The 14,197-nt window shown below is 40.5% G+C and overlaps 1 protein-coding gene across 1 annotated transcript in view; it reads left to right on the forward strand.

Annotated features, from left to right (window-relative positions):
* The first annotated feature begins 46 nt into the window (after window positions 1–46).
* LOC124285882 (sperm flagellar protein 2-like) overlaps window positions 47–14,197 on the forward strand; it is a 40,558-nt gene continuing 26,407 nt past the window's right edge. The window contains 19 exon segments of the mRNA XM_046722161.1: window positions 47–192; window positions 999–1,101; window positions 1,407–1,659; window positions 2,561–2,778; window positions 3,171–3,264; window positions 3,526–3,602; window positions 4,706–4,913; window positions 5,820–5,966; window positions 5,969–6,010; window positions 7,213–7,400; window positions 8,197–8,359; window positions 8,965–9,081; window positions 9,707–9,809; window positions 10,431–10,519; window positions 11,133–11,190; window positions 11,647–11,715; window positions 12,350–12,525; window positions 13,047–13,150; window positions 13,566–13,837. Of these exon segments, the coding sequence (XP_046578117.1) occupies window positions 135–192; window positions 999–1,101; window positions 1,407–1,659; window positions 2,561–2,778; window positions 3,171–3,264; window positions 3,526–3,602; window positions 4,706–4,913; window positions 5,820–5,966; window positions 5,969–6,010; window positions 7,213–7,400; window positions 8,197–8,359; window positions 8,965–9,081; window positions 9,707–9,809; window positions 10,431–10,519; window positions 11,133–11,190; window positions 11,647–11,715; window positions 12,350–12,525; window positions 13,047–13,150; window positions 13,566–13,837 (2,539 nt within the window). The 5' untranslated portion in view covers window positions 47–134.

Raw genomic sequence — 14,197 nt, forward strand, 5'->3', positions numbered from 1 at the left:
AAAATACGGCAGTCTAGCGACGGTCGCCATAGCGACGCTTGTTCCCAAAACACCTGCTCATGGCGGAGTCCAAGCCAAAGTAGAAATATTATTGTGGACAGGGTGTTGGGGTGCGGTCAAACTGAAATATCAAAATGACCGATATTTTAGTTAACTGGCTCAATGAAGAGCTTGCTATATCCACACCCGTCGGTAAGTTTGATAGATGGGCGCATTCTGGGATTTAGTCGCACCTAAAAAGTTTGTTTGTAATGTTAACCATAAGCATATTTGGAGGCTTTTAACTGGCACGGGGCTAAAATAAGAATACTTATTCAACCTCACGTTTACTATGTGTTGGAGATTTCCTGTTATATGGGATGGAATCCCTTCCTAGATGTGACATACTTTCCGTCAGATGGTGGGACCTAATCAGCTGACTTGCCAACATCAACACAATAATGTGATGAGGCGGGACTGTGTTAAGATTGTGTGATGAAGCAGCAGACCTCATGAATGATTGATCAATAACAGGACAGAATGGTTGATATCACTTGAGCAAATTAGCGTTAGTCCTCCAGCAGAATCTGTTGGGAAATTGACTGGTGTTAGGTGAAGTGAGATGATGTTTCATGAATGTCATGTGAATCATTTATTCATGTAGGTCTCAATTACTTCTTAAGTTGAATTGCATTATCTATATAGGTAATCTTGAATGTTGGAGTGTTTATTTGTATGGTCTTGTCAGCAACCAATCAGCATCATGATCTGACAGTGCATCCTGCCTTCGAAATGTGGATAAATCAATAACTGCCAGGTTGTGATACACAGTGATCTTAGCACTACGATGATTGTAACTTCCATACTCGAACATAGCTATAAGATGTTCATAGCACTAAAATCGTTTTGTGCATGTGGGCCGTGGGGTTTAGTGAATCTACACACACAATAACTATTTCATGTACATCAACAATGAACAATTTTGAAATATAAATATAATGCATGCAATCATTTTCCAGATCAAAAAGGATTTTCAAGACAGTTTGCTTCAGGGTATTTGATTGGTGAAGTTCTGAATAAGTATCAACTTCAAGATGATTTTGACCAGTTTTCTCAGAGCAAGTAAGTAATCTCATTTTACATTCTCTACAACTAAACCAGAATTTGGGGATATTTTGTAGATTATTATGTTAATATGTAAACTTAGCAGAGTTAATGAGACTAATGGAAGTTTTCTTGGCATCAGACAAACGGCTAAGTCTCAGACTTAAGTGCCCCAAATTTGTACTTTACTAACGACAGCTTATCAATTTCTGATAACAATACATTTACTGATATTTCTGTTAAAAATTCTCTCTTTTTCCTATAATGTTAATGTGCTTGAATTCTTGTGTCAGATATATATATAAGTTTACAAAATGTTCCAGGACGGCTGATTCGAAGCTCAATAACTTCACTCGGATTGAACCCGTCTTGCATCTGCTTGGCATCCCATTTGACACGAATGTGGCCCGGGATATCATGACAGAACGTCATAGCGTGGCAACACGAGTCATGTACCAGCTCTACATAGCATTGAATAATAAAAAGAAAGCCAATTTGACAGGTGTTGCCATGGAAACCATGAGACCAGCAGCTCCAGCCAAACTAAATGCTGTTGAGACCGAAATATACAAACAGGTATTTCATCCCCACAGACTTCTTAGCATAATGGCCCAATAACTGCAGGAAACAATTTTCTTCCATTCACCTGACCAATAATCAATAAATGTCACCTCATAAAGTCATCCCTACAGAAGCAGGGCTTAGCTCAACAATGGCAAAGCAATAAATAGTAATTGCTAGCAAACCCTCCCTAATGAGGTAATCATCACCTCACCAACTGTCATGGGGTTCATTTCTCAGCCTATTCTCTACCTGTGTGAGTTACCTCCCTTGTATCTTGTTGGCTGGTGTATCCCAGCAACAAGACTCAGGGATGGTGCCTCAGACAGGTAGTGTTGCACAATGTGAGACTGATTAGATTATGAATTAATAAGTATTATTGATTAAAGTCTCCTGTATCCTTGGGCTTGGAATGTTGGCTACACAAGCATGTCCACGGATATAGGATTCTGGTAGGACAATCTCTGAACAATATCTCTTGTAGTCGTTACCAAGCACAGTAGGGGAATGTCATTGGAAAGAGTTGTTGAACATAATGATTATTATTGCTATTATAATGTTCTGTATTGTAGAGTGGTGGCTATGTAAATGTACCAAAATGTTCAAAAGTTGCATTGTTTGATTCAGGGTCATATTCTCTGATGCCAGAAGCCTGTGCATTGACCTACAAGAAGACATTATGAATTCTAGCTGTTTTCATATTTTAGCATAATGATGACAGAAGTATGAAGTAGAATGGAAAATATGATGTTTGTTGAATGGCAATGTCAATTTTATAAATATAGATCAAATATGTGGACTACCAGGTGAATATTGACAGTCATATCTTATCTGGTCTTGAAGTATTTTCTTTTCTTTTGTTGAGATTTGTATATGTCTGTTCATATGTATGTCTAATGTTTTATTTCTAATACAGCGTCTCAAACATGCAACCCCTCGGCAAACTGACTTGAACCTTGAGGCACTGGTAAGTCGCTTCCATGAAAAGCAGATTGAGATGGAACAGACTGCATTCAAAGAACGTTTTATGGAACAGGAACGCATTCTGCAGGAACAGCAGCAACAGAGACAGGCACTGTTGGAGAGGTCCCGGCAGCTTAAGGCTAAACAAAGCGAGATGGTTGCCAAAATTCAGTGAGCATAATTTGAATAAAAGTGTTGATAAATAACAATAAAGAAAAGCAGGATTAAAAAAGTTACATGTGGGCAACAGTGAGTCTATAGTCAGTGTCTTTGCTGAGTCATTGATGTTTTTTCAGTGTAATTTTATGTCAGGCACCTGATTGTTCAGTGATGTTAATTGAGGTGTGTCTTACATCCAAGTTGGAGCAAGACTCACTGGCAAAGGTTGAAAGTAGCCTCCCTTGGAGAATAGCTTTTATTATGTTGTTAAAACATGAAAATGTGTTTCAACCACATCTCATTTTAATGTAAATGTCATACAGATAATGTTAAATTATTATTCAATGTATATGTGCATAGACTATATATAAAATCATCTTACCCATGTAACCCTTTCATTACAGAGCGGCTACAGTTGAGATTCCCAAGCCACCTGCTAATCGGACAAGTAAAGCACTACAACTGAGGAGAGATACAAAACGGAGAAGAGAAGCTCAGGTAGACAGTTTTTGCTAAAGAATTAACATGCAACTATCATAAACCAGTAAAAATGAGTTCAAAACACTGTTTGTCCCTTTTATCTTTGTCAGCACTGTGGCTTTCACTAGTTTCAAGAAAGTGCTAAATGTCCTAGACTTTATCAGTAAGCTGGCATTAATGGAAAAGTGATCAAAGCAGCATTTAATCCAAGTCACTCACTCTGAGTTGAATGTTCTTTCTCTATTCATCATGATTATTCATGTATTTTCATCACTGTAGGAGGCCATGTCATCCATTGCCATGTTTGAGGAGAAGATGAAGACTATTCTGCCCCCATCAAAACTTGAGGACACCAGGTAAATATCTAGATGAACACTTAGTCTCTGAATCTATATCATGTTGATAGAAACACATAATTCAATTTAAACTGAAAAGGAGCCCCTGTGAGATGGGAAATTCAGAGGAAAGTGGAACTTGTGGAAAATCTATACCTGCTTCATTTATGGCTTTTGTACAGCAGAAAGGACTGGGCAGAAGGGAAAATAATGTGGTTCAGGGACTGTGAGACACACTGGTTAATATCCTTAGTGGTGTTCATTGTGTTGATGGAAATTAACGGATCAACATTCATCCATGTTAACTTGATACCAAGTGACTGTATTTGAAGGCCTAACAAGGGTACTGAGTTTATAGTAGGTGTATAGCAATAATGTCAAGTCAGACTCTCAAGCTACATGTCTGTCTGTGGGAGGTGGTGAATTCGCTTGGCCACAGCAGGTGGAAATACATATGAGGAGGGTTAACAGTGTCAGATTGTAATATCTGGCAGTTTGAATTTGCTCATAAAATAATAGTGTGGAGATTACACTTACCTGCAGCATTAACCGCATGGCTGCTGCCCATTGATTATTCAAAAACATATAGTTCTGAGACCTTCACCAAACACTTTGGATACCAATGAAATTTGCTTCCAACTGAAATGACCTTATTTATGTAAAACAGAAGCATTTGATATACCCAGGCAAGATTTTTAAATAAGTAACTTAATGTGGTAATACTTGGACCTGATGAGAAAATCTCAGCAATTGAATTACATTACTTTAATCCTTAAAGCTTGGGGAAATCTATGTCATCTTCTTTTTTGGTACCATTTTCTTTCGTTCATAAATAGGGGCGACGGGGTAGCCTAGTGGTTAAAGCGTTCGCTCATCACGCCAAAGAGCTGGGTTTGATTCCCCACATGGGTACAATGTGTGAAGCCCATTTCTGGTGTCCCCCACCGTGATATTGCTGGAATATTGCTAAAAGCGGCATAAAACTAACTCACGTCAGTCAGTCGTTCATAAATATATTGTGAATTTCAAAGAAATGATTTCAGTCCCTTTGTGATAATTGTGAAGGTGTTATGGTAACACAGTCTTTCCATTCAGACTATTATAAATGACTACCTATCTTCCAGTGAGTCCTTTGATATGGCCTACCAAGTGAGTCGGGAAGATGACAAGTTGCATATTGAACTGATCGAGCTGATCAAGCCAGCCTCCAATGACGACTACATTGGCAAGATAAGGAAGAGGCTGCACGAGGACTCAAATGCCCGTCAGGAGCGAGAGAAGCGACGCAGGAAAGTCCTGGTGGATCAGATGATGTCGCATGAGTCACAGGAGGTTTGCAGCTAGCATTATTCATTGTAATATTTGACATTAAAAAAAAAATTGACATCTCTTTAAATAATTGGGAATTCTGGGTTAGGATAGATAACCTGTGCTTGTCACATGAGGCAACTATTCTGACTAGGTTATCTGAATTGGTTCCTTGGTTGACTGTGTATTGTGATAACCTGACTGCATAAGACTTTGCTCATTACATCAGTCACTGGTTTACCTGGTGCCAATTTGACAATTGACAAAATGACCTTATACAATTGGAATATTTGTCAAGTGTGACAAAAACAAAATTAATTTATTGGGAAAACCCTGTGCCTCACATTTGTCGAAATGAGATTGTTGGCCTTTAACTACAACAGCATAGCTCCTGTTGACATGCATTAGGTGGATTGATAGGTTACCAGCCACCTGTAAAATAATATTTATACATGAAATCACAATGCATTGTTGGAGATGGTCTTCCCTGGCGTTTTGTTGCCTCACTCTGAGAGTGTGTTCAAATCCTGGATGGGACTCATTCCAAAAACATACAAGAATCTGTACTTTACTGAGAAAGTGTAATCCCAAATATAACATAGATGACAGTATTGATATGTCCTTTCACAGTAACATATATCCCTTCATAGTGAGGTCTGTAGGTGCATATCGTCACGCCGAAGGCCCGGGTTCGATTCCCCACATTGGCACAATGTGTAAAGCACATATCTGGTGTTCCCCGCCGTGTCATATTGCTGGAATATTGCTAAAAGCGGCATAAACCCATACTCACTGTAGGTGCATCATAAGGGACAGTAAAATGATGTGAGATGGGATGTTAGTCAGTGAATTGAATCAGGGTGAAAATCTTATTGCTAGGATTTGAATATTCCTTCAGTTTGTTTTACAAATGTTCCTTCCTCCCACCAGGAAGCACGGCGTGAGGAGATGATGGTGAACCGACTGATGCGGCAGTCGCAGCAGGAGAGACGCATCGCTGTGCAGCTGCTGCAGGCCAGGCATGAGAAGGAGGTGATCCGCAACAATCGCATCATTCGGGAGAAGCAGTACGAGGAAAACGGAGACTCCGGGACTTTGAAGATGCTCTGGATAAAGAAGCTGTGAGTTTTAGTTTGAGTGGGGTCTTTTGGGGTGGAAGACTGTTTGTATGATGGGGAATTAAATAACAGAAAAGTTTCCTAACCAAGTGTCTTTATAATATTGATATTAAGACAATCTTTGAAAAGATGTATGGATATCCCAATATGGAAGTTTATTATGATTTATTACATCTGAATGGATCTTGAATGGAAAAATGGAGAAAATATACAATCAGTCATATCATGAAACTAATGGAATGTCAGGACTGCCACAACATATTGATGGACTACTCTCAAAAGAACTGGCCTGGTTGTCTGAGATGCTGCAATTACACGCGATGGCATACTTTCATCCCGTTGTGCATACCAGAAACCAGATTGTGGGTTCAAATCCCTGTGTTCACCTGAATTGTGTTTCTTGGTTTGTCAGCATCATACCCTTCAGCATTGGTTTTGGTACAGTGGGAAACATCTGGGACCTGTATCACTTCTGGCTTTCCTCCAGTCTAAGTAAACTTAGGCTCAGTATTATTCGTTACGCTGCTATACTGAGTCTAACAAACCCTAGTAGAAGGTCATGTCAGCTAACCTTTGATCGACCTATGACCGTCTAATCAAACGAGTTGCTGAACGGATTTAACCAATCAGACCAGAAGCTACTATTTAGGGTTCGGAGGGACATTCAAAATGAATTTTCTCTTCCCCGGTCGCTGACACTGATCTCTCAACAAACGAAAATCCACATAAAACACAGATATTTGACCTGCACTATATACGCTTAGGGGTTTCCGATGACATGGTTACTATTAGCTGATATTTCCGTAACACGACATCCTGTAATATTGACAAAAACGCTATTTTCAGCTACAGTTTACTCACTGTTGCGAATAATGGCATCCTCCAAGTGTATCACTCAGAAGCAATCGTGCAGAAAATAGCATTCTGAATCGTTCGAGTTTAAACCTTTTAAGGTAAAAGTTCAAACAGTATGTGGGAATATTAACTTTCGCGATTTGGTAAGCTGTGTTCTGATTGGTCAGTTCAAAAGGTTAGCTGACGCGGCCTTCTACTGGGGTTTGTTAGACTCAGTATAGCCGTGTAATGAATAATACTGAGCCCAAGTTTACTTAGACTGGGCTTTCCTCCCACATTGAGCTCACTCACTCAAAAGAACTTCATGCACACCGTCCAAATTGTTTACATGGCCAAACTTTGATGTACAGGAACTAGCTCGTCTGTCCAAGTTGGAGTACATGGAACAAACCAAGAAAGACAAGGAACTCCATGATAAGATTGCAGAACAGAGGGCGGCAGATCGCTACAACAAACATTACGATATGTGCTCCGATGTCGTCAACCAGGTGGTCGACTTTGCCAGCAAGGTGGCAGAGTACAGAGAACTCACTAACGGGTAAGTGGATCTTTGTGCTTGAACCATCACAACACTCATGGGAATCAATCCTGAGTCACAGTCTGAAGACTGCTTTGATTATTTGTAACTTGAGTCGTAGAAAAAAGCAAAGTTATATCAGTCATGCTGGTCCTTTCTGAATTATTTTGAAATGACTGACTGACTGACTGAGTTTAGTTTTACGCCGCTTTTAGCAATATTCCAGCAATATCACGGCGGGGGACACCAGAAATGGGCTTAACACATTGTGCCCATGTGGGGAATCGAACCCGGGTCTTCGGCGTGACGAGCCAACGCTTTAACCACTAGGCTACCCCACCGCCCCCATTTTGAAATGATGTAGCACAAGATGTTAACATTATCAAAATGGTTGCCATGGGATTTTGACAAAAATGAGTGAATGTCTCTTCATGCCATTGACAGGAATATACATATTCCCAGATACATATACATCTAGGTGTCCTGTAAATAATCATGTTTAGACCAGACAAACCAGTGGTTGATAGTATGAGCATCAATCCACACCACTGGATAGGATGAGAAAAATGAATAACCATTCCATCCCCATCTTTATGCGTCTGCTCTAAATATAATCATGAGGTACTGGGCACTATTCTACTCTTAACCCTAATGTAAATCTCAGTGTAATTTAAGGATCTTAGGTTACTGTTTAATTAACAGGAGATATAAGATATGAAGAGACTGGTTCATCATGTAGAGCAAAGTAGAAATTAAGACGATTAGTATTTTAAGAGACAAGTGTTCACCAAACTGAATCATTCTTCCATACCTCCAGTTTGCTACCTCCCAAGCTGATGCGAGAATGGACAGCTGTGTTTGTGGCGGGGCAGCCTCTGTTTGAGCCGAGTCCTGTAGTGGGAACAGAACCTACACCAGAGCAGATCCTGGAGGAGGAGAGACAACAGCTGCTGGACGAGGGAGACTTCATGGAGTATAAGGTAACGCTGCTTGTGTTGTGTTCAGATCACCTGTGCAAAAGGGGCGGTGGGGTAGTCTAGTGGTTAAAGCGTTCACTCGTCATGCCGAAGACCCAGGTTCAATTTCCCACATTGGTAGAATGTGTGAAGCCCATTTCTGATGTCCCCCGCCTTGTTATTGCTGGAATATTGCTAAAAGTGGTGTAAAACCATGCTCACTCACTCACCTGTGCAAAGGTCAGTTTTCGCTGTCCTGACCCATGAAGGGAAAGAGTTGTCCTCACTCTTACTGAAAAGTCATGCCTGAATATTTCTCTCCAGGCTCCAGACTCCAGGAAGTTTATGTTCATGATATATTAGTCATCACTTTAAAGTAGCAAGTCGCATCATTTGACATTGGATGTGAAATTTGCAAATGCAAATGCACAGTTTCTCGAAGAACAACAGAGAACCATGTTATACTTATCTACAATAACATCCTGAATAGAAAAATCTTTAAAATGAAGCTAACCAATTTTTTTCGATGATTGCCCGTTTGTCATGAACCAATCATCAGTTGTTAGATTTCAACCAATTCCCAACACTAGTTCTTACCCAGTATATGCATTGTTGTGTTTTTCTTGTAGAACATGATTGGAGAATGGCAGCCACCAGAAGGTTCAGAGATTACAGAACCTCCAAAGGATAATGCAGTCCTGGGTCACATCATACACAGGTTGTTCAACTTGGTGCACCCACCATCGGTAAGTCGTCATGTATTTATCTGTATGAAATGATTAAATATGATATTTAATTTCATTGTTTTATCCATCTCTAAAGTATCAAAGACATGAAAAGGAACAGGAACATGATTTATCTATTCAAATGGGGGGCAGTGCCGAAGATCCAGGTTTGATTCCCAACATGGGTACAATATGTGAAGCCCATTTCTGGTGTCCCCTGCCGTGATATTGCTGGAATATTGCTAAAATCAGCGTAGAACCATACTCACTCACTCACTCCTCTATTCCAATGGAAAGTAAAATTAATAACTTTAGCATGTAATTGTGGCTATTCTAAGTGAGTTTCAGTGTTAGGCTGTTTTATCTAGTTCTCCTACTGTTTTAAGACATTGGCAAGATATACTATACCACTTCAGGAGAACTTGCTCCAGTCTTAGCAGTCTGGTAATCTAAGCTGCTACAATGTGTAGATTTGCATCCCTTCAAAGGGTGGTTGAAATCATATGATTTCTGATTTGTATCTAAATATTGGACTTACATATGGGTTTAGCCACATCAAGCTAACATGTTGTGCTGTACAGAAATACTGTTTAAAACTACATTAAACCACAATCACTCATGCTACATTAATCTGCCATCATTTCAGCCGCCTCCTCCACCGCCAGAGTTCCCTCCCTTCCCAGTGCGAGCATGTGTTCTTGGCAAAGTTTTCAGTGGCAAAACAACCTGTGTCACCAAGCTTGCAGAAGGTCACTATTTCTTTTTATTGATTCTTTGCTGAAGGGGGGGGATAACACTAGTTCACTTGATCATTTCTTATGCCATATGGGTAATATTGTTACTATAGCTCATGTCACTGTTTTCTCCTTATTCCAATTTGCTATTTTAATACTGTTGCTGATCTCACTGTTTCCTCTGTACTCCACCAGAATATAATACTGAAGATGTTGCTCACATCATTTTACTTGTTACTTCATTGATCCTATGAACCATGAAGATCCGAGTTATAATTGATCTTCAGTAACCCATGCTTGTCGTAAGAGGTGACTAATGGACTCGGGTGGTCAGGTTCGCTGACTTTGTTGGCATGTCATCGTACCCCAATTGCATAAGTTGATGCTCATGCTATTGATCACTGGATTGTCTGGTCCAGACTTGATTATTTACACACCGCCACCATATAGCTGGAATATTGTTGAGTGTGGCGTAAAACTGAACTCACTCACTCACTCATTAAATAAATAATACTGTAGCGCACATTCTAATTCCTCTTTACGTCATTGGGAATATTATTCTGTAGCACAGACCGCACCTTCTTTAGTTTATCAGTGATATAATATTGTAGCTCACCTCAGTGTTTTCTTCCTCAGAACATCGCCTGCAGGTGTTGATTGTAGATGAGCTGGTTGATGAGGCTGTGGAGGCTCACAAGGCAGGGGAGACAATCCAGCTACCTCCTGTGAGTTAACATTCCTTCGTTTGGAGGATTTTACTGTCACGTCTCTAGTACATGGGAATCTTCTGTAAATAAGGTTGTTACATTCTTGATGAAGTTACATTCAATATTCAAACAAATATGGTTCCTGTACTACATATGCAACCTATTTTGCTGTTGAATCATCTTAGTGAGACTGCAATTGCTAGGTACTGTCTCCCAGAAACCATGTGTTTTGGGGGTTTTTTTTATAGGATTTTTTTATATAGTGCACATAACCACGCAACTAGTACGTGCTCAAGGTGCTGGTATTTTCCCTCGGTCATTGGACGTCAATGTCAACGGCACATCTAATTATCAATCTCAACTCAATTAGGGAGCATACAACTCTTGCTGCCACAAAGCGCACCGAGTTATTGCAGCTTTCCCATCCTTACAAGGTACCCATTCACAGCTGGATGGACTGGGAGACAGTCACAGTACTTTGTTCAGCAAATATTGAACAGCCTTAAGATGACGAAAAATAATGTCGCTCAAAGATAACTGTGTCATGTTTATGGTGAATGGCAAATACAGCTATGGCATGAGTGATGCTTGAGTTACATGTGTTATGATCTATGTCCACGCACTGTTGCAGGAGGGAGAGGCGGAGGAGAAGATGGATGACACCACAAAAGACCAATCGGCTCTTGGGGGTAAGTTCAAAATTTGTCCAGTGTCAAACAGATAATAACATGTCACTTATATAGTATGAGACTCTAAACTCCAGAAAGGCATGCTGAAATCATATGACATTACTCCCTTGTTCAACAGAAAGTCTGCATTGGAACAGCATTCCCAGCTCCTTTAGCAGTATAGAGTTACTCCTTTAACACTGTTGCAATCCCATACAGGGCAGTGGGGTAACCAGGCGTTCGCTCCTCACGCCCAAGACCCGGGTTCGATTCCCAACAGGGGCACAGTGTGTGAAGCCCTTTTCTGGTGTCCCTCGCCGTGATATTGCTGGAATATTGCTACAAGCGGCGTAAAACCATACTCACTCACTACCCATACACTTTTCTATGTGGGTTTTCAGTGTCCTCAATATTGTCAATGAAAATGCTATCATGAAAATAGGTTGTATTTTGTCTGCATGTTGCTTTTTGCTACAGACCCTGCTACAGCCAGTGCTACATCTCTGGATGCTGTTCCCCAGGAGATGCCCACCCCACAGCCTGAAGGTAAATGGTGACCCAACACATAGATGTGCAGCCACAAATAGCAGCAACATACACTTTACCATATATTAACATAAATAAGCCAATCTCATAGATAAACCGACCCCCTAACTTGACCCTTACAATCAGTATCAAAATGGTATGTTTCTATTGTAATCAATAAACTGGCAACAAACTTCCGCTTTCCATGTTCGTGAGGGTACACTTTTCGCTCCAACCGCAATAGCACCAATTTCACATTATTCTCAACAATCACGAACTGATTACCGCCTTGTCATCCATGGACCACTAGTTTACAGTAACATCAGTGAATTTGTTTGTGAAATGGCATGCTTATATGCATAGAACTTCCGCTTACGATGTTCGTGAGAGTCCGTTTTACCTTAGTGCTGATTATACATATTTTACATTTATAGAGCAAAACCTGTCATTCAGATTATACAATGCTAGGGTATTTTTTAACTATATACAGGCTGCCATTGAAAGCTGGAATATTGCTGCATGTGGTGTACACAACAAACAACAATTTGAATGTTGCAGGTCATCCATGTGAGGTCATCTTTTGCTGTCTCTTGTTTTCCTGACATATAACATATAAAAGTGGTGAAATTCTTATTAAATTCTCTTTCTAAATCAGGTGTTCAGTCTACCCCTTCTGGTGATGTCGCGGCAGCAGACAAACCAACCCCTGTGGAGGAACCAACAGAAAAGCCGTCTGAGGTCCCCCTGTCAGAATCCCAGTCTGATATAACAAAACCAGCTCCCAAGAGGTCGTCCAGCAGGACTAAAGAAGCTGGGCCACCAAAGCCTCAGGTGAGTTTTTGTATTTTGTTTTTGGGGTATTTTCGGATATTTGTTTTTTGTCTGTGGACAGCAATATCACAGCTTCATATGGTGAATCCTGCTTAGTCCCGACACCTTTTCCAAGTACACTGAAAAACCTAGGATATGTATGATGAACACCATTCATTGCAATCCGCACTGTTTCGCTTGTTTACGACGTGATCAACCCGAGCTTAACAGCGGATTTGTTGATATGCATGGCAACTTTTTTATGGGAGCTACGGATTACCCCGCGGTATTGCAATTGATGACTGTAATTGATCCTAATATGGAATATTTTTATCCACTCTGTCATGTGATGATTGGTGATATGGTCATGCATGGATCTAGCTTGTTTCTTGTGCAGGGGTTATTATCAAATTGTGTACCGTAATGCCGTAAATAAATCAGTTAAGCTGATCAATGAAGGTTACAGATTGAACAGTTTCTAAACAGGTAATAAGTATTAAATTGAAGGAAACAATTTCAAAAGTTTCATCTTTTTTGTGCAGCCAAGTGGTCGAGCCAAGCTGGGAGCCAAGGCCCTGAAGTTTTTGAAGCGGGGCAAGCCAGTAGACGATCAGGTCATAGTGGACGTACTGGTGGAGGTCATCAGGTCAGTAGAAAATAGATTCAGCACTCTGCTTGCTTGTACATGCATAGATTTTCATGAAACTCAAAATAGGCACCCTGCGACTATTTCTTTATCATCAGATTCATTGTAAATGTATACAGTAAACTAAATTACGCTGCTTTGAAAGATAATTGCACAATGCAAAGAGTGGTTGCAGAAGTCTAGAGGACTAAAGGTAGCAATCTTGCAGGTGTCTTAGCAGGTTGGATGTGACAAAAATATGGGGTTCTTCAATGTTTTCTTGAGCATATTGCTGTGTAGGAAAGATATGACATTCAAGATGTTGTTATTCTAACATGTTTCATAGAATGTTTGTAAAGTTACCAAAATAACTTAGGAGTTTGAAAAAAGTACATGTCTTTACAAAGTTAGTTCAGATCTTTTCCTTGATCGCTAGACGAGTACCTGAGGGGACAGGCTGGGTCATCGATGGCTTCCCCCAGACCTACAACCAGGCCAAGATGCTGGAGAAGGCCCTCAGTGGCTTTGATGCTGCAGCCAGGGAGCAGAAAGAGAAGCCCAAGGACAAGCCAAAAGCGCGCAAGTCCAGCCTTGTGCCTGACCCCCGCCCAGCCCCACCCCCTCCTGAGCCAGCCAGTGGGATTGATGTGGTCATCCATTTTGAGCTGTCAGATGACCTGTGTATGAAGAGAGCGGCTGGACGATTTTGTGAGTTGATTTTGTACGATATACAGTCAAGCAGCGTTGTGTCGAACTGTGATAACTCGATATCTCTGTTGTCTCGATATAACATCTCGGTCCCGGCAAGATCCTTCATAATTTATCATTATTCAAGCTCTTTTATCTCGATAAGGATGTCTTGATATTTCGGATATCTCGATATAATTTCATGGTCCCAACAAGCAAAAGTACCCTATTAACTCGATATTTGCAAAGAAACTCGATATTCGCCTACCTTTCGTGGGCAAGTATCCCTCTGAACTGAGGTTGTTTCCACACGTTTACACACGGCATGAATCAAAGGGATGCGGTAGTGTAAACTAATTAGGGCTAATTGAGTTGAAGGTG

Source organism: Haliotis rubra, unplaced genomic scaffold (genome assembly GCF_003918875.1).
Source record: "Haliotis rubra isolate DU_JTF1 unplaced genomic scaffold, ASM391887v1 Scf37, whole genome shotgun sequence".
In the NCBI taxonomy this organism is placed as follows: domain Eukaryota; kingdom Metazoa; phylum Mollusca; class Gastropoda; order Lepetellida; family Haliotidae; genus Haliotis; species Haliotis rubra.